The sequence below is a fragment of the Alligator mississippiensis genome, chromosome 1 (genome assembly GCF_030867095.1).
Source record: "Alligator mississippiensis isolate rAllMis1 chromosome 1, rAllMis1, whole genome shotgun sequence".
Lineage (NCBI taxonomy): Eukaryota > Metazoa > Chordata > Crocodylia > Alligatoridae > Alligator > Alligator mississippiensis.
The window spans coordinates 343594574-343614590 of record NC_081824.1 but is presented as its reverse complement, the minus strand read 5'-3'; the positions used below and the strand labels follow the sequence as shown (position 1 = coordinate 343614590).

Genomic DNA, 20017 nt, shown 5'->3' with positions numbered 1-20017 from the left:
CCAGGCACACCCTGGCTGGAGTCCCTGCAGGCCAGGGTAGGGGTTTAAACCCCTCCCCCAATCATACTCAGGCCTTCCAGGGCCTGGCCATGCCCCCTCCCTTAGTTCAGCTTCCCTCAGCCACTGTGGAAGGGGAGGGAGGGCTCACTGTAGCACCCCCCAGGTTCTGGCTTGAGTCACAGCCGGCATGTGGCTGCATTTCTGGAATCATAAGTGAATGTCTGGTCATTTGCTTACCAGTTCAATCTACATAGGTTAGACTAACCTGCAAAGATTGAATCAATTCAGGCCTGGGCTTTTTGAATGTCTGTACTTAGCCTTAATGTACACATCGGTATGCTTCCTTTGAGTCTCAGCTTTCCACAAAATTAATAATTAAGAATTATCTGGTTTCAACCACATTTGTTTTTCCTCCGCAATGGGTTACACTTTGATTTCATTATTACACTTAGCAGAATTTTTGCGAATCAACCAAACAAACAAATGTTTACAACACGCCATAATCTATTGCAGGTGGAAACACTGATGTAAAAAAATGTTTCGGTATCATTCAGTTTTTACTTTCTGCCAGTCTGAAACATTCTTCTTTGTAAATGTTACCCAGTTTGAAATTTTAGGCTTTTTCACCGCTCCCCTGTCTGTAGAAATGCAGTTATCTGTCAATACCAGGTGAAGAGTCTGACCTGTATCTTGTTCTTTATTTTTTATCCCCTCTGTTTTTAATTTCTTGAAATTTATCCAAGGTAATCCTGAGTCTACTGCAGCCTCTTTGTTAGCAGAGTGCAAAAATAGCACACTTGTTAGGGTCTCTAAAAATGCCTACTATGTGCATTTTTTTCATTATTATTTGAAATCATGCAGAGACCTGGACCTTGAAGTATCCTAGGTCTTTTCCTCTCCTACATCTCCCCCTCCACCCTCCCCCCCACTCCCAAGGGGCAGCCATTCATCTTCATTATCCACTTCTGCTAGCTTGCTGCCAACTGAGACCAGGAAACGAGCTGCATCAGTCTTGCATGGCAATTCAAGAATTAGAATCCACAGTCCTTGGGTGCAGGAGGTTAATGCACTAATAAAGATTGTACCTTGATTAACCACATCATCTCAGCTTGCCTGGACAAGGCTAGTTCTCAGACAGTTATCACATCACATGACCCAGTGCATTCATTTAAGCCCATAACTTCCTAAATAGATGCAGAGATTCAACAGAAGAATTAAATGAGAGATTCTTTCCTTTTTTTGGTAAATGAAAAATAAAAGATTTTAGAGCAATCACCTGATCCCTGTTTTATGCCATAAAGACATAAAATGTAGATGCCTGCCTGGGTTAAGGAAATACAGGTTTACAGTGAAATGACTTAAATTAACCAGTTTTATAAATACACTGTCCTTCTATATTTAGCAATTATAGATGTTAAGTCAGAACTAAGTAGCATGGGCTATTTCTGTACAGTTCCAACAAGACAACAAAACCTCATTCAAAACTGAATTTTACTATATCAGTATTTGTAATTTGCTAGACAATGAATTGATCCACAGATCATGTTACAAACGTTCATGATTTCGAATGGTTTCATTCTGTGGAACAACGCAGATACCAAACATCTGGAGATTTAATACTGAACACATTTTTTAATGCTGCGTCTGCAGAAGCTCTGACCTTCTCCCTTTTCCAAGGGCCTAATCCCTTCCTCCCTCCCTTTCTCCCGTTATACATATACCCTTGTATTCCTTGCAGCGTCAACTTGCTCCATGAAAGGGGATCAGAAAGACTGAGAACACTATGAGAAGTGTGACAATATGCAACTAAATAATTATTTTTATTATCATTGTCTTAAATCATTATAAGCATTATAATAACATCTTAAAACAAAGCACGCCCTATCCTATGATTTTCATTTTGGCTGTTGTGCTTTGACTATTATATTGGGATTGTAGTCATAAGATTTATTGAAGAAACTGAATTTACAAAAGGCAGTAGGAAATCAGGAGGGTCTTTGGGTTAGGAATAAAGGGGGAGTTTGGGAGAGGCTAATTTACAGAATATTACAATGAAAAATATGACAGATAACATTCATAGTTCTAGAAGGAAGGGGGATAGGAGATGCTTCTAGAGCGTGCTGCTCAAATAGGTTTCAAACTAAAGAGCAGAGGACACAAACTAAAGGCAAATTAGGTCACTACAGGTGTCTAAGGAAACCTTTTCTACACAGGGTAAACAGTTTATGATTGAATAGTAAAAACAGGCATGGGAGCAGAGAAAGGTGAAATATTCAAGAGATACATCAGAGGTTAGGACAAGATTCTGTCACCACATTTTCTGGTGCCTGACTCAGTGACAACTGCATTGATTTCAGTGGAGTAGGTCACAGTGTAGTACACTATTCAGCATGGGTAAAGGTGGCATAAAAATTAAAGAGGACCTGATACCTAATTTATTCGGCTGGAACCTAAAATTTTGGATGTACATTTGGATTTAAGGATACTTTCAGCTAAAGCCAAGGGGATGGAGAGACACCATGCTCAGTGAAAAGAGAAGATTCAGAATGACTAAGGCCACCCTATGATAAGCAGGGCGGAAGGAGGCACCTAAGACCTCAACCTGGTCTTTGAAGGTAACCTCCATAACTTATACTAATGTCCCAGCAAAACTTAACAGGCGGGCCCGGAGGGTACTCTGGTGAGACCAGGTGAGAGTCAGTGTGGAAGGATTAGTTTGGCTACCGTGGGATGCTCCAGCCACCCTCTGAGGCTGGTCCTGTCACAACAAGCTGAAAATAATAAAATTAGATTCATCTTGGAAAAAATACAATGTAACCCATCCTTGAAAAAATCATTCCAAATACTGTATACATAGTCAAGGAGAGAAAGAAATCTAGGAAACGGTAATACTATATAGTAGGCAGAAAATTAGACATTAGATTGCAATTATAATATGGCTTGAGAGAAAAAGTTGACTGTAGTTTGGGCCTTTATAAGGCATCACATCATAGAACAGGAACATAACATTTCTTCTGTTTGGGATCTATTCTGAAAGGTGCCAAATGCCCTCCAAACATACTGACTTTAGTGGGAATGGAAGACACTCGGTGCCATACTGCTGCCCTCTTAGTGTAATATAAGATAAAATTCTTTATAGTGCTGCAACCACACCAAAATAGTATGTTTAGTTTTGGACAACACAGGACTAGAAGGATTATGACAAAGTAGAAGATACACACAGATGAATCATTAACATGATCAGGGAACAAGAAGAAATTACCTGTGTAAAGAAAGCAAAGGTACTACATATATTTAGTTTGGCTAAGTGACACCTGTAGAAATGGGAGCACAATCTGCAGTGATATTTAACAGTGAACATCTAGTTGTGTCTGGCATTGTTGGGTTAATAATGGTAATAATTGGAATAAAATTAAGAGGTGGTAAATGTAGTTCCAATACTAGGGAAGCTTTCTGATGGTGAACCATGTTATAACAATGAAATAATATCTCAAAATACCTGTTGTTGGCTTTATTGCTTTGGATATTTGAAATGACACTAGACAGACCATTAAAATCATTGACAGATTCTCAACTGGTGTCAGTTTAGCACCACTGAAATTAATTAAAGCAGTCTAGCTACAGTGACTAAGGATGGCTTTTTATATAAAAAATAATTTTATAAGGTCAGGCTGATGTACTGTATCAGAACTGAACTATGCCAGTAGATTCATACAGAGTATGCTGATCATATAAAATAATGGCTTCTCATTCTGTTTTAACTGATTCATGGTATTACAAGGCAGCTAAAAATTAAATGTTTTCATAATATTACTTTTTTATACTTTCTTATAGATACCACAGAGATATTAAGTGGTATGTACAGAAGGAGAGATGGTTGTGTAATAGGGCTGTGTGAAGCTTCAGTCCCTGATTTGATTCAGCGGAGATTTGGCCCAATTCAGTGGCCGAATCTCCAAATTCAAATCAAATCAGGAGACCCTTTAATCTCTCCAAATCAAATCAGAACCTCCAAATTGATTCAGAAAGATTCAGCGATTCAGATATAGACACAGCTTTAAGTGTTTTTTCTACATACTTCAAGGTAGCAGGCAGCTTGTGAATGCTGTGATGCTGGGGCACATGGAGTGTCCCACAGAAGTGCAGGGGGCTCCCCAGTGTGCTCGGCAGCAGACCTGGAAATGGACCACTGGGGGGTCCCTCCATGGTCTCTCCCAGCTTGGTGACTGGTGCCTCCTGGGTCTGGGGGGCACCCAGGGTCTCCCTGCAGCTGATCACTGAGCCGGCGGGGGGGGGGGGGGGGGGGCAATGTGCTCCCCAGAGGACCCGGAAGTAGACCAGATATACTTCCGGTCCACTTCCAGGTTCACTGCCAAGCATGCGGGGAGGGAGGAGGGGCCATGCCCCTGTGGGATGCTCCATCTGCCCCACCATCACAGCATTCATGAGCTGCACCCAGTAGCTCGAGGTACATAAAAAAAATATTTAAAGCTGTGTCCATGGCCGAATCACTGATTCTCTGAATTGGCATTGAATCTTCAGATTCGAATTCCGCTGAATTGAATCAGGAACAGTGGTCTGAATCAAGTAAGCGAATCACTGTCCCCGATTCAGGCTAAATCCAAATCCAATAGGGCCTGTTTCGCACTTCCCTATTGTGTCATGAAAAGAAAGTGATCTATGAGCTAATCAGCACACTTTTTTCAAAGGAAAATTGTATCTCGGTAATCTCCTAGAATTCTAATATAATAAAGGATTTAGTCTGTCTGTCTGTCCATAACGCTCCAGCCCAAACGCGCATGCACCGCCAAGAGGACCTGCAACAACTGGCTGCGAGGCCCCGGAGCATTATGGACAGAGTGGGTGAGGGAGCCAGACCAGGAGTGGCAGAGGGTGGGAAGGCACACAGGGCCAGGCTGTGAGCGGCAGGCAGTGTGGGGGCACACACGGCTAGATGTGGGGGGGCACACAGAGCTAGACCAGGAGTGGCAGGGTGCGGGGGGGGCCATGGGGCCAGACAGGGAGTAGAGGGAGTGGGGGGGACATATGGGATCAGATGCAAGGGGTGGGAGGGCATATGCGGTCAGATGCAAGGGCTGGGGGGTGTACAGAGCTGGAGGTAGAATGGTGGTACTGCTGGCCAGCGGGTCGTGGTGCTCCGTCTCTGCCTGCCCCTTCCATCATTCTTGATGGGCAATTGGCTAGTTCTTTGAATATTCAAAAGTGGGTAAAGGATAACTCAGTGACACAACTTATTTAGGCCTCCAAAAGCCATTCAATAAGCTACTGCAAAAAAAAAAAAAAGCATAAATAGCCATGAGGTAACAGGAAAAGAATTATCCTGTGTCAAAAACCGAGTAGACCTTAGAATAGTAGGGGTGGAAGGGACTGCTGGAGGTCATCTAGTCCCAGGGTGGGCAATTATTTCAGCTGGAGGGCTGCTTAATGAGTTTTGGTGAGCTGTTGAGGGCCACAACAGTAGCTCCGCCTCTTGACAGGTGCCTTGCTCCTTGGTCACCATCTTGGGACCTGAAGTCCCATCCCCTGACCCAGGGCGGGCAATTATTTCGGGTGGAGGGCCACTTACCGAGTTTTGGCAAACTGTCAAGGGCCTCATGGGTATCCCCGCCCCTTGACAGGTGCCCCTCCCCTTGTTGCCAACTAGGGGCCAGAAGTCCCACCCCCTTAACCTCTGACTATTGCCACTGGAAGTCACTCCTGTTGCCCCTGGTAGTACTCCTTTGGGGAAGAGGGTTTGCCATCTAAGGAGGAAAAAGACCAAATTATATACTAAAAAATCAAACACCCATAATAATATATTTTAATTTAATTTAAAAAATATATTTTTGATCTGATTTGTGTGTGTTTGTGCTGTATGTGTAGATAGAAATGATTGCATAAAAGCTCAAAATGCAATCTTACTTGTATATTGTGTGGGGCGTGCATGGGTGTCAGGGGGTATGGGGTGGGTGTGGGGTTTGTGGGGAGTTGTGGGTAGGCGGGTGGGGGGGTTTGTGAGATTGTGGTGGGATCTGGTATTATGGGTATGGGAGCCACAGGGTGCAAAGCAGTCAGTGGGTGGGCAAGGAAGTGATGAAAGTGGTGGGGGGGATTGGAAGTAAGCGGGTGTGCAGGCGCGCGGGGCATGCGGGGCCCAGAGTGGGGTGGTAGGAGCATGTGGTGCAGGCTGGCAGAGGTCTATGGCAGGGATTCCCAACCTTTTAATACCGTGGACCTGCAAATTGTATAATTTACAGATTTCAATTTAATTTACATGTTTAAATTTAATTTTTAGCGGGGGTGAGGGGTGTTGCAAGGATTGGATGGGGTTGGGGCACCAGGGGACCCTGTAGGGGAGGGGACTGCACAGGCAGTGGCCCAGGGGGATCTAGCTGGGGCTGCCTGGGAAAAAGGGGCTCTGCTGCCTTTCTTAGGAGCAAGCAGCAGAGCAGCCTACCTGTCCTCCACCCTGAGCATTTCCCCACCCACATCCCTCTGCTCCCATCCACAGGTGGGGGTGGAGGGTCCTGCCTGGCCTGGCATGGGCCACAGTACACAGGCAGCACCTTACCAGGTGCGGCTATGGCAGTGGGAGTGGGATGGGGCACACACGGCCAGCTGCCTCCCTCCCAGGACTGCCCCGCTGCCCACATATAACTACTGGCAGTGGAAACTCCGGCTCCCGTCTGGCTGCCATGCACCCGCTCACTCCGAGCCTTGCCAGCCCCAGCCCCATGGCACAGGTGGGGATGACCACAAGCAGCCCCAACCCCTCATGCCCCGCATTCGCCCATCTGGGCTGAGCAGTGGCGGTGGGCGAGGAACAAGCTGCTTCTCAGCACCAGGGAAAAGCAGCCCCTCCCACAACCAGCACTCCCTGCAGCAACTGCCCAGAGCCCATGCTGGACTTTCCTGCCTCTCTGCCACATCCCCACTGGGCAGGGTATATTAATTGGTGGGCGCCTGCAGCCTGGTAGGGGATGGTGCTGGGCCCCATGGTCCAATTCTGGTATACAGAGTTTAATCCAGCCCACAAACTGGCCCTGCCCCACTCATCTGGCCCATGGTACTTAAAGGTTGAGTATCACTTATTTAATATATTTTTAACAGTCCCATGATCTAAAGTAATTCTGATTCATAAATTTTGAATTTTCAGTTTCCGTAACCACATTTACTCTTCATTTATTTTTTTTTCTAATACATGCTTTTCAAGACACATGCTTTTAAAGCACATCTACTATGTTGGCAAAAAAAACTTGTATTGCCTAGATTAGTGATGCTTGATCTTTTCAGCAAGTCATGAAGGAGAAGTGCCAGGTCTGTCTGCAGGCTGGATCCAGTTCATCGGCCTGATCTAACACATGATGCTGGCCCAGCCAGGACTCAAGACAGCCTCATGAGGCTTGGAAATTTGTTACCAGTGGAACAGTGTTAGTGTTAATTACCACCGCTCTCCAATCACAAAATGTCCTGGCCCATGGTCCAGATCTGTCCTGTGAGCCAGAGGCTGAACACCCCTGGCCTAGATATTAGATCGTTATCTAGTAATCTGGTAAATTATAATTTGAATGTTTTTGTTTGAGTTACAAAAAAGATTAAGCTTACATTTTATTTAAAAAGTATACTAACAGCACTTCAAAAAACATGACAGTTTAGTTACGTATTATTAATAGTGCAAAACAGTAAATGTTGTTTTCATGTATCATGCTGTGTGTATCCATACTGCTAGGTCCATCCCAAACACAAATATGATGAGCTAAGTCTCTCTCTCTCTCCTCCCATGATCGTTGCTTAAAATGGAGACATTTATTATCAAACATATAAAATGTTGAGTTCTTTTTATTTCCTTTCAATATTTTGCACTTTAGATTTTACATTTTCAAGCAGTTCTTCATAACATGAGGGCTAGGACTACCTACCTCTCTTAAAATGTCATTCTGAGACAATTCTGTGTCACCAGGAGCTGTCTGAAGAAAACCACTGAATATCAGGAGATACATGTTGAAGTAACACGAGCTGGCAACACTGACACATATTTCAGATTCATCTGTATGTCATGGGCCTTGCAACGCTTTAAAAGTATACTTAAGTATTTATTCCCATATACTATTTTAACTCATGGAGCCATTTTTGAGCCACTGGCATCTAAAATGTTATTATTTTGTAGCATGAACCAGGTAACATGGAGGATTTATTTTATAATGAAAAAATGTTATGAATTTTATTATTTTTTTTATTTTCTATAATTTGACATTCAAATGGTGAAGATAAAATATGCCATATAATTGGAATTTAAAATATTATAGTAAACACAAACTTAGGTAAAGGGGATAATTATTCCTGTTAAATATCAGTATTCCAAATTGTTGGTTCAGAAAGGGTTATGTCTGATTAAAATGATGTAGATAACTTTATCATACCCCACAACTCAAAGTACAAGGGGAGGAGTAGAAGCTAACAAGGGAAAAAAGTCCATTAAGGCCATTTTTCATCTAAGTGTAGATGAAAAATAAGCCTGGGGGGAAAAATGAAAAAATTTGACGTGTCATAAAAGGTCATATTTGCTTTTAATCAGTACACTGGTTCTTTCTATGGGCAGGGGTATCAGTGCCAGATCTAGGCAGGCAAGGTGGGAGGACAGACATATCCTATTGTAATAGATCAGTTTCTGTACACCGTGTAGCAAACTTCTTAGAAGATGTTTCTGTACAGAGGACTATGTGAGGTCAGCATGTTTATAACCCAGGAGGACTGGCTCTTAGATGAATGGAAATCATATGACTAAGAGGCCTCTTCCAGAAATGAAATGTCTTTAGGGCTAAACCAGCAATGTTTCCTGTCTGCATGCCTGCTTCCACATAAGCAAAGACTAAAATAAAGAATAACCCCATGTAGTTAGCTCTTGCGTATACTTATGATCTGGACAGACAATCCCTTGGCTTCTTTGTAGACTAAATCTTATTGAACTTCAGTCATAGAAGGGAACACATGCCTTCAGTTTTGGTACAGAAAACACACAACTCTTCAAATGTAAATAACCTAATTACGTGATGGAAAGGTCCCTATTAAACCTAGACTGACAAAGGTCTCAGTGTTTGGATCTTACTCTCAGTGTTTGAACCATACCACAAATCCCCTTTCCTTTAACATATGATTGTAATAAAGCATTACTGTGAGAATATTTCATTTTCTAATAAGTAATGCATTGAGCTTTTGAAAACGATTGTGTGTGAGAGTGATGGAGTAGAAAACTAGGGCACAAAAATTATAGCTGATGCCACTGCTGGCTAGCCATGCTGTAGCTTCTGGCACCTGGGAGGCACCAATGTCCCATGCACCTCTGCTGCTCAGGACATCTATCTGCACTGTTATACTTCTCATGTGTATAATCATAGCAATAAGACTTTTCCTTCTCTACAGCAAACTGGACAGTGATTGGTTGTCTGTGTTCTAAAGGGCCTGCTATATAATAAAAATTGCTGTGTACTGCTGTTGGTGGCACTTATCTGATAAGAAAAGCATAAGATAAACAGTTTGCCTGAGTGAACTGAAAAGCACAGAAATCCTGATACTGAAACAGCAAACCAGATAATGCTTTGATTAAAGCATGCACAGAGATTACAATGGCATAATAAATCATTTAATGTTTTTAACCTCAAACAAAATAAAGAATGCATTTTTACTAGAAAATAAACTTTTTATCAAGAACAAATTTATAACTCATACCACCTTGAAAGAGTCAGCCCACCAGATTACCTAATTGGCAGGACACTCTTCAGACATTGAGTTAAGTAAAAAATGTTAGGGCTAGCCACAGAGTGGCCATTGCTCCATTCCAGAGCTACTGATGAAGAATAAGCAAGATGCTCATACTCACTTCTTCTTTTTCAGATAAAACTGACATGTTCAAGTGTGTTTTAAAAGAGGCCATTTATAGCAGTATAACGGCACTGTTACTCAGGGACTAGATGCAAACCAAATAAACTCTCTAGCGTACACCTGACTGACAGCAGCACACTCTATTAATGAAATGCAAGGCAGCAGCATAGCATTTTCAGAACAAACTCTCATAGTGGCAGTCAGTGGTAATGAGGCAGAGCACTGCTTACCAAGCAACTCCTGAGACCTGCTGATTGACCCTTCATGGTTGTTGCATGCAACATGATTTTTTACATTAATTTTATTAAAAGAGAGTGCATCAAACATCATGCCTTTTGTGCATCATGCATTTAAGCAAATATCAATCTAAAACTGCTGACAATGGGCAGCAAGATTAACCCTTTCTACACAAGTCATCTATCTATGGGAAAAGAACAAACATGAAGAAATAAGTTTAAACTGTAGCAAAACAGATTTAGATCGAACATATTCAGATGACCTGGAAGAATTCTCCTGGGCTTGTTCTCCTGGAAGAAAAACTTACGTGGAGACACCTGAACAGACATTTGATTGCTGAGACCCTGAAGAGTAAAGAGCTTGCAGTGTGGATACTGTGCACCCAGAGGTCCTTTATGCAAACATTTTAACATGTGCCACAATTTCCCTCAGTCTGCCTGGCAACAGATGGCAGCACTGCCCAGGGGTGGCCTGATTGGTTCACTAAGACAGCTCAGAGTCAGTCTAATGTCACCCACATTACACTTTAAGCTTCTCAAATGTTGATCATTGTTAATGTTAGCTTGAGTTTAGAGCAATTACACATTCAGTGTAAAAATCTTCCCTAACAGTCCCCCATGACTTACCACTAGGGGGCTGCAAGCACAGGCCTGGCTAGGAGCTGCAGCTGTGAGTTGCCACTAGAGGGCTGGCTAGCCAGGACAACCTTCTATTTGTGCTCTAGGTGGGAGTGGATTGGAGAGAGGGCTTGGTGGGTAGGTAGGGGGACATGAGGCTAAAAGGGGGAGAATTTTAATGATGGGTGTAGCAAGGCACTAAGGTGCCTGCTTCTTGGAGAGCCGGGATAACTCATCAGGTGCCGGTTGCTATGATAATTAGAGGGAACTAGTGACCCACACCTGCCTAGTCAGCTGACCAAGAAGGGGCAGGGCCTGGCTCCTATATAAATCACAGGCTGGAGGCCAGGAGGCAGTTCCCTGCTGGCAGACAAAGGGGGAAGGAGCTCTGCCTGAGCGAGCAGAGGGCCTTGAATGCATCAGCCATTTGAGACTGGTAAAGGGTGGAGCACCCTAGGGGTGGCCGGATTAATGTTATAGCTGGACAGCTGGAGTTTGTGTTGTAGCCCAGTTGTGTTTGCTGTTTGTAACCGGTGGTTTGGGTGAGGCTAAGAGGGGATGGAGGAGGCATCATAGGGGACCCACAGCAGCATGGGAACCCTAGCCCCAGAGAGTGGGGGCAGCTAGGAGCTCCAGAGAGAGGGGGCAGCGAGGAGCCCCAGAGAGGGGGCAGTGATTGCCGAGCGCCGGAGAGAGCGCAGAGAGAGACAGGGCTGTGGAGAGCCCGAACGCTAGAGAGGGCACAGAGAGAGAGACAGGGCCATGGAGAGCCCGAGCGCCAGAGAGGGCGCAGAGAGAGAGACAGGACCGTGGAGAGCCCGAGCGCCAGAGAGGGCGCAGAGAGAGAGACAGGACCGTGGAGAGCCCGAGCGCCAGAGAGGACGCAGAGAGAGAGACAGGGCCGCGGAGAGCCTGAGCGCCAGAGAGGGCACAGAGAGAGGCAGGGCTGCGGAGAGCCCGATCACCAGAGAGGGCGCAGAGAGAGACTGAACAATGTTAGTTACATCTGTGAGGCTTGGGGCGTGGTACAGGGGTGGTTGGAGTCCCTCCTAGACTGCTCTGTGCCCCTGCAAACTGCCAGGCTGGGTCACACCCCCAGGGGTAGGAGGGGGAGCTGGCTTGTGCCAGTACCACCCCCTGGGCAGTAGAGTTCAGGGGGTGAAAAGTTTGTCCACACAAAACAGGAGGTTGGGGGAAGGGAACACTGCGTTCTGGGATGCTGGAAGACTGAAACTTGGGTTCTTTATACCTGGGGAGTGGTTACACATTTATGGAACACAAGCTGGATAAACCTGCCCTGGATTGGTATAAATATAAGACACCTATAGGGTACTTGAAAATAATTAACACCTCTCAATATGTGAACAATCCAAGGGTTAAGAGCACCCTAAGCCACCTAAAATTATTGTGTGACAAAGCCCTGTGTCTCCCTGCAACACAATGTGGGATTGTGAAGGGGGGCAGGGGTGTTCTGCTCCCTGCTTCACTGAAGTAGTAGAGTCTAGCCTGAGAAACACACTCTCTTCAGGTGGGTGGGGGTAAGGGGAAATTTTCTTCTGGGAGCAATTATGTTCCTGGGTTATTTTTCTCCTGGAGCAACCATACACTCATGGTTTCTCCTGGGAGAGCAGCAACTTTCCCAGGAGAAACTGAATGTCTGTTTATCATCTAAAACTTCCTTAGTGTCAGAATAGTAGGGCAATGAAACAAACTGCCCAGGGAAGTTGTGAAGTCTCCCTCATAAAAAAAATGTTCAAGAGACTAGAAAAGCATTTGACAGGTTTAAGAACAGTACACCCTGCATTTATTCATGGGGTTGAACTAGATGACCTGGATGTCCCTACCAGCCCTATGTTTCAAAGAAATCAGAGAAGCAGAAAAAGCTTCTGTCCTAGTTTAGATCTCGTAAAAATGTAGCCAAAAAAACCCCAGCCTTACTCAGCATATTTATTCTGTGGTAATTTACCTCAGATTTTACTCTGGAGTAAATTATACCAGCATCCAGGCCCAGAGGCATAACAGGGCAGCTCCATGTGCTGGGCACCAGCTCTCCACAAGGCAGCATTAGCCATCATAATGGTGGTGGTAGTGGTGGTGCGACCAGCTGTCAGCTGTAGCAGCAACTATTTATGCACCCTCCCCAAAAGTGGTACCTGGGGCTCCTGCTCTGGTTGCCCCTACTCAGTTACACTACTGCCCCAGACAGCTGTTTGACCAAGTCACCCGAGGTAGCTGTTTGTAGTAGTCATTATTATAGCACCACACCCCTAGGAGTTGGTGAAGCTAGTAATAGCTTGACTGCACTGATCAAATGGCTGTCCTTGAATGAAGTTGACTGGCATTGCGTTGCTCTGGAATAAATGTATCATGTGCCTGCAGCCCAGCAGACTTGGACTTGAGCCTTCCTCTCAGCATTCACACACTGCTACTGTGTGAGACAGAATACTGGATTAGTGGACCTACCATCTGACCTAGTAAATGGCATTTCTTACTTTTCTTAATCACAAAGGTGTTGCTTCTCATGGAGATAGAGACAAGATATTATATGAAGCAGAAAAAGGTAAACACATCTTGCTAAAAAAGAAATAACTCATTCAATAAACGTAGAAGAAAGAAGAGAAGTTGAGTGGAGAAATCCTTATTTAGGGCATAATCGTGGGCTGTGTCTTGCAAAGCACTGGAGCAGCTGGATGCTCTGAGCACATTCCTCATGGGGAAAATGGTAATTGCAGTTGCTAATCTGTATTCAAGCCCTGATGGTGAGATTTATTTCCAGACTAGTCCATATGATATGCCAAACTACTTGGTCCTAGAATTAAATATCTATTCCCTAACATACAAAAAATAACCCTTCCTATGTATTCTCATCCACCATTATTTCTTCTGTCACTCTCAGAATACAGTGCACGATTAAAGGTTGGGTATGAAGCACCAAAACAAACAAACAAACTTCTTGCACTCAAGAAACATTGGTCATCCTAAGATTGAAACTGTTAAGAAAAATGCTCCTGAAAGTTTGTGATGAAAATAATGCAATTCACCCACTGTCTAAGCCAGGCATATACTAGAATCTACTGGAAATTACCCACAGATAGCAATATGTCTACTACTCGGATAGCTCTTCCACTAAAATATTGTTATTATGGTTTCCTCTTCTTATGTTGTCTTTTTAAAAATAGTTAACCATTCACTTTTTTTCCAGGAGATGACCCATTCTTGGCCACCACCACTCTCAGCTATTCACACGCCTGGAAAAGTAGAACAGAGCAAGTTTTCATTCCCAAACAAGGTAAGTAAATGTTTATAATCTATAAGCAACTCTTTATAATCTATAAACACATATAATTCTGAATTCTGATTCTCCATGGGACCTTCTGTTACTTCTAACTACACATCCAAGCATAAACATTTCTGGACAGAGGACATGTACTGGGGTGTTGTAAAGGTTATTGGCATGAGTTTCAAAAAGATGAATTATTCATAAATGGTGAGTCATTAATGAATAATTTAAGTCATCCCATATAAATACTATGTTTTACCTTTCAGCATCATGTATAGTTTAAGTGCTACAAGCCTATTCCAGAATTATTTTAGAGGGGTATTAAAGTCACAGATACACAAGCAGGCTGTGGTCATGTGTTGGTCACTTCACCCTTGGAATGGGACAGGAGGGTGATTTGGCAGCTGTGATCATGACTGAGCAGTCCTTTTTAGGATCCCCTCTGCTTACCTTGCATTGGGAGAGGGCTAGAAAAAGTGCTTCAGACATAGGCTATCCCACCTTATCTTACCCAACCAGATAGCAGCTTCCAGGGGGATCACTCAAACTGTGGTTAAAATACAAAAATGTCCTTTGCATCCTGGAATGTATAAGCCTTACTAGATGACCCAAGCAGTAACAGACCTGAACATGGAACAGCTATTGTTGCCCAAGAGCTCTTATCAAAAACATCAATATCGCTGTTCTCAGTGAGCCCAGACATGCAGCTGAAGGCCATCTGAGGGAGGAGTGGGGTGACTACACATTCTTCTGGAAAGGGAAACCTGCAAACGATAGATGAATACACAGCATTAGTTTCACCATTAAGAACCAGATTGTCAGCCGAATGAGCAAATTCCCTGTTGGCATTAACAAGCACCTCATGACTTTCCATCTCCAACTGACCAACAATTTGTTTGCTACCGTCACCAGTGCATATCAATGCTGAGAAAGAACAAAAAGAATAGTTTTATGCTGACCTTGATGAAATCCTGACTATCATCCCAAAAGAAGATAAAATCATTCTCCTTGGAGATTTCAATGCAAGAGTTCGCCAGGACTTTAATATGTGGAGGAGCACCATTTGGAAGGAAGGAATGGGCAAGGCCCATTCCAACAGCATCCTCTTAGTCAGTAAATGTGCAGAGCATGACTTGGTCCTTACTAACACTATCTTCAGACAACATGACAGGTACAAAACAACATGGCAACACCCCGGCTCAAAACAATGGCATCTCCTCGACTATGTCATTGTAAGAGCATGTGATCTAAAAGACATTCATACCATGCATGTTATGAGAGGAGCCAGTGACTGCTGGACCAATCATAGCTTAGTGAGATCAATCATGTCCATTAGGGTTGCACTGAAACATTGAAAGCAACCCAATTCAGTGCAATATCAAATGCCTTCAGGCCCTTAGACACTGCAAAGCCCTCCAAACACATCTCAGCAAAAAACTCACCAATCTGAGGATTGAAAAAAATAACACTTGAGTTGAGGAAGATTGACAAGCTCTAAAGGAGATTATCCATGAGGCTTGTCCAGAGTCAATTGGCTTTATCACCTGACACCACCAGAACTGGTTTGACAAAAACAGTGTTGAGATCAAAGCCCTTCTCAATTGGAAGAGGAAAGCTTTCTGTGACTGGCAAGACTATCCTATGTCCAGTTAGAAGCAGGGAGCTTCCAGTCAGGGAACTTTTCAACAGCTTAAAGCTGAAGCCCAGAAGATTCAAGAAATCAAAAACAAATGGTGAGAAGAGAAGACAAAAGAAATCCAACAATTTGTTGACAGTCATAACATTTGGAGGTTCTTCATTGCAGTCAAGACTGTGTACAGACCAAGCTCTTGCAGACTTACCCCACTTAGAACTGAAGATGGCAGTACTTTCCTTAAAGACGAATCCATCAAAAACCACTGGATTGAGCACTACCTAAAGCTCCTGAGCCACGAATTGGTGGTGAATTGATGAAACTATTGAATCTACCCCACAACATCCAGTAAGGGAAGAACTTGCCAGTCTACCAACCTCTGAAGAAGTCAACCATGTGATAAGATAGAGGAAGAACAACAAAGCATCTGGCCCTGATGGCATGACAGATGAGGTCTTCAAAGCTGGTGGGGAAACTATGACCAACAAGTTCCATACACTGCTTCTCATAATCTGGGACGCTGAGGAAATTCCAGCTGACCTAAGGAATGGCAATATTGCCAGTATTGTTGAAAAGGGAGATAAGTCTGTCTGTGAATACTATCAAGATATCACCCTCCTCTACGTCACTGGGAAGATCCTCACTTGAATTCTGCTGAACCAACTGCTTCCTCTTGCCACAGAAATCCTTCCCGAGTTTCAGTGCAGCTTCAGACCACCAAGAGGCACCATGGACATGATTTTTGTGGCTTATCAGATCCAGGAAAAATAACAGTAACAACACCAGGAACTGTATGGGTGCGCCTAGACAAGTGTGGATGTGTGGTTTGTGGTGCTGCAGATCTATCTGTGGCACCACATACTGCACACACCACACATCCAGGCATTCTCCACACTGCTAATTTCCAGTGTGGGTTTTTTGACCCTAGGAGATCCTACGGTCAAAAATATCTACATCTTTAAAAAAGCAGGGTGGCACACATTGAAGCAGCGCCCTACACAAAACCATAGTCTCACCAGCTGCCATACTCCAGCTACCAGCCAAGCTCTTTGCTACAAGACCGCTGCAGCTGCAGCTCCTGGAAGCTCCCAGGATCCCAGGTAAGGCTGCCTCCCTTACCACACCTGAGGCAACATGCCAGTGCTACTAGTTGTCCCTGGGGAAACACACATTCCGGCGTGTGGGGATGAGTACAATACAGCCTTTATTGATTTGACCAAAGCCTTCAGCTCTTAACTGTGAGACTTTATGGAAGATTTTATTAAAGTTTGGCTGCCTAGGGAAATTTATCACCATCCTAAGACTCCTTCAGGATCAGATGACTGCCTCCATCCTATGTAGTGATTCTACTACAGAGCCCTTTGCCATACAAACTAATGTCATGGAGGGCTGCGTGATCACACCAATGTTGTTTTCCATCTTTCTTGCAGTCATCAAGATGCTCATCCATGACCACCTGCCACATGGCATTGGCATTGAGTACAAAATGGATAGAAATCTTTTCAATCTCTCCCGCCTCGTGCCAAAACCAAAGTTACCTCGGCCTTGATTGTGGAACTTCAGTACACCAATGATTGTGATATTGTTGCACATATGGAGGGGAACCTACAAACAGCCCTTAACTGCTTCTGTCAAGCATACCAGTGCCTGGAACTGACCCTTAACATCATAAAAGCAAAGGTGCTTCACCAGCCTGCTCTAGCCCTGGTGAAGATCCTCATTGACGGGCAGAAGCTGGAGAATATTGAACACCTTGCATACCTCAGCAGCCATATCTCAAAAAAGGCCAACATTGATGAGGAGATCCAGGATAGGATCCAATGTGCCAGCTCTGCCTTTGGAAGACTGAATCGTTGTGCATTCAACAATCATGACATCAGGACTTAAATAAGGTTCTTAGTATGTAAGGCTGTGGTAATCCCAAATCTACAGCTGCAAAGCTTGGGTGACCTACAGGGACCATCTGAAAAGCCTGGAACACCTTCACCAGCACTACTTCCAGAAGATCCTTGGGATAAAGTGGGAGGATCATTGCATAAATGCCAGTGTCCTCACCGATATTAACACCACCAGTATGGAACTGTCGATTATTCAACATCAATTACAGTAGACTCTATGTGCATGCCTGATGCATGTTTTCCAAAATAAGTGCTATACTCCCAGGACAAGAACAAAAAACATGCAGGGGCCAGAAAAAATGCTTCAAGGACACCCTCAAAGTGAACATTAAGAAGGGTGCCATTGACTCCACAAATTGGGTAAGACTAGCTCGGGACAGGGCTACATGGCGATTTCTTGTGAGAGAAGGTACGTCCTACTTTGAGGAAAACCATCTCACCCTGGAGGCAGAAAAAATGATGGAGATGGAAGAAAAGGAAACAAGACTGAGAAATCCATAATCCAACTCTCCCTTTAACCACTGCCTGAGATGCCAGAGAGTCCGCAGCTCTAGCATCGGCCTTCGCCATTAATGGACTCATTTACAATTGTGACAAGGCGGCTGGTGTGCCTGTCCCACCACCTGGGAGGCAGCTTACAGGTGGTGATGGGGGCTGATTAGAGACTCGCCTGACCAGAAGGGGGCCAGGCTTGAGTCAGATAAGCCCAGAGCCTAAGCCAGTCAGGCAATCCAGCCCTGAGAGCCATGAAGGTAGGGGCTCCTGGCAGCAGAGCTCCCAAGCTGACAGCAGAACTGGGTAAGTAACTCTGCAGGCCTGGGAACAGAGGAAGTTACCAGGGGCAGAAAGAGGCTTGTTTATGCAGGCAGGTGGGGGTGAGGGAGGTCTCAACTGGCCTGAGCGCAGAGCCAGGGCCCAGGAGGGGCCAAAGTTCAAGGAGAGATCACAACCAGAGACTGCCAGAGCCAGGGAGCCTGGAGATCTCAATTGGTTCATGAGCTGGGCCAGGGCCCAGAAGGAGCCAAAGATCCAAGAGGGATCCAGCTGGACAGTGAGTCCAAGTGGGGCAGGTCAGGCCAGGGAACCCAGAGATGTCAACTGGCCTGAGGGTGGGACCGGAGCCCAGGAGGGGCTAAATTGGTGATCCAGGAGGGACCCCTGTCAGAGCCAGGGAGACTGGAGATCTCAACTGGCCCCGAAGCAGGGTCAGGACCCAAGAAGAGCTAGAGGTCCAAGAGGGACCACTGACAGAGACTGATAGGGTCAGGGACCCACAGTTAGGGAGGCTGGAGCCTAGAAGCCAGATCCAATGCCATCGGCCTGGGCTAAAAGGCACAGCAAGAGCATAAGGGGAGGAGGCCAAGAAGGCCAAGACCCCTACAAGGCGAATAACCATAAAATAACACCCGTGAGGCATAGGGCATGGTGTAGGAGACAGTGGAGCTACACAGTGAGCCCTTAAGGTTACAGGTGCTCTGCAGGGGCACAGACAGGCTGTGAGGGCCTACTGAGTTTGAATGTTGAATTGAGATTATTGGGATCCAGAAGGGACTTGGTGGTGACTTGCACCAATTAAGGCTCACACACTAAAGCCTGTGGGCAGCCTCCCTTACCTAATCTTCAATAAGAACAAGGCATGGTGGGTAAGCAATCAAGGGAGGGCTACATTAGAGACCAGGCAGGAGCCACACAGTTACCTGAAGGTGTCACAGTTGCCCCTGGGGCTCGAACCTGCCACAACAACCTTTTACTTGACCCAGAGGAGTGATCATCCTCAACAGTGAAGGATCACTGAAGAAGCAAGTTTTTAAAGATTTAGTAGTACTATTGTTTGTAACCTTCTGTGCATAAAACCAAGCTCCTTTAGTCACCCTATGTCCACTATATAGGCTTCAGAGGGAAATACATTTATAACCTTTAAACCTTTAATGATTTATCAAAAGTAAAATAGCTCTTCCGTGAATAGTAATATTGTGATTTTTAACTATTGGGGATGTGAATAAAAGCCAATTGCCATATTGCAGAAGGATCTGAAGGAAATATCTCTCTGATAGGTTGATTTAAAAAAAAAAAAAAAAGCAGCTGCTCAAAGCTGATAAAAAGTTTTAGAAGTTGGTCCAGTGGGTGATGGATCAGTGATCTGCAGTCAGGTGAGGTGATCAGAGGTGCAAAACAAAATTAACACAATGCACGGCTCTGCAGTTTATCACATAAATATCACCACCTCACCTTCCAAGGGGATGCGTGTATGTGTATATGCAATCATCAGTATGCATACTTATAGAGGTGGCTGGTGCATATATATACAATATATGTAGGTCAGGAATGTCAGCATATGGCCGTCATGCTGGATCTGGGCCATGGAGCTACTCTATCCAGTCTGCTAGGCTGTTGGCAGGCCACGAGAAGTTGGGGAAATGACTGGGATGGAGTGGCCTGCTGCAGAATCTAAGGCTACTGTGCACATGGTGAT

The 20017-nt window shown here is 44.6% G+C and overlaps 1 protein-coding gene across 2 annotated transcripts in view; it reads left to right on the top strand.

Moving 5' to 3' along the window:
• The first annotated feature begins 13933 nt into the window (after positions 1-13933).
• The window catches only part of LOC102563459 (ALF transcription elongation factor 3), a 252046-nt gene continuing 245962 nt past the window's right edge, over positions 13934-20017 (top strand). For both annotated transcript variants that reach the window (XM_059720988.1, XM_059720987.1), the window contains exon 1: positions 13934-14022. In XM_059720988.1, the coding sequence (XP_059576971.1) occupies positions 13939-14022 (84 nt within the window). In that variant the 5' untranslated portion in view covers positions 13934-13938. The remainder of the gene's footprint in view (positions 14023-20017) is intronic.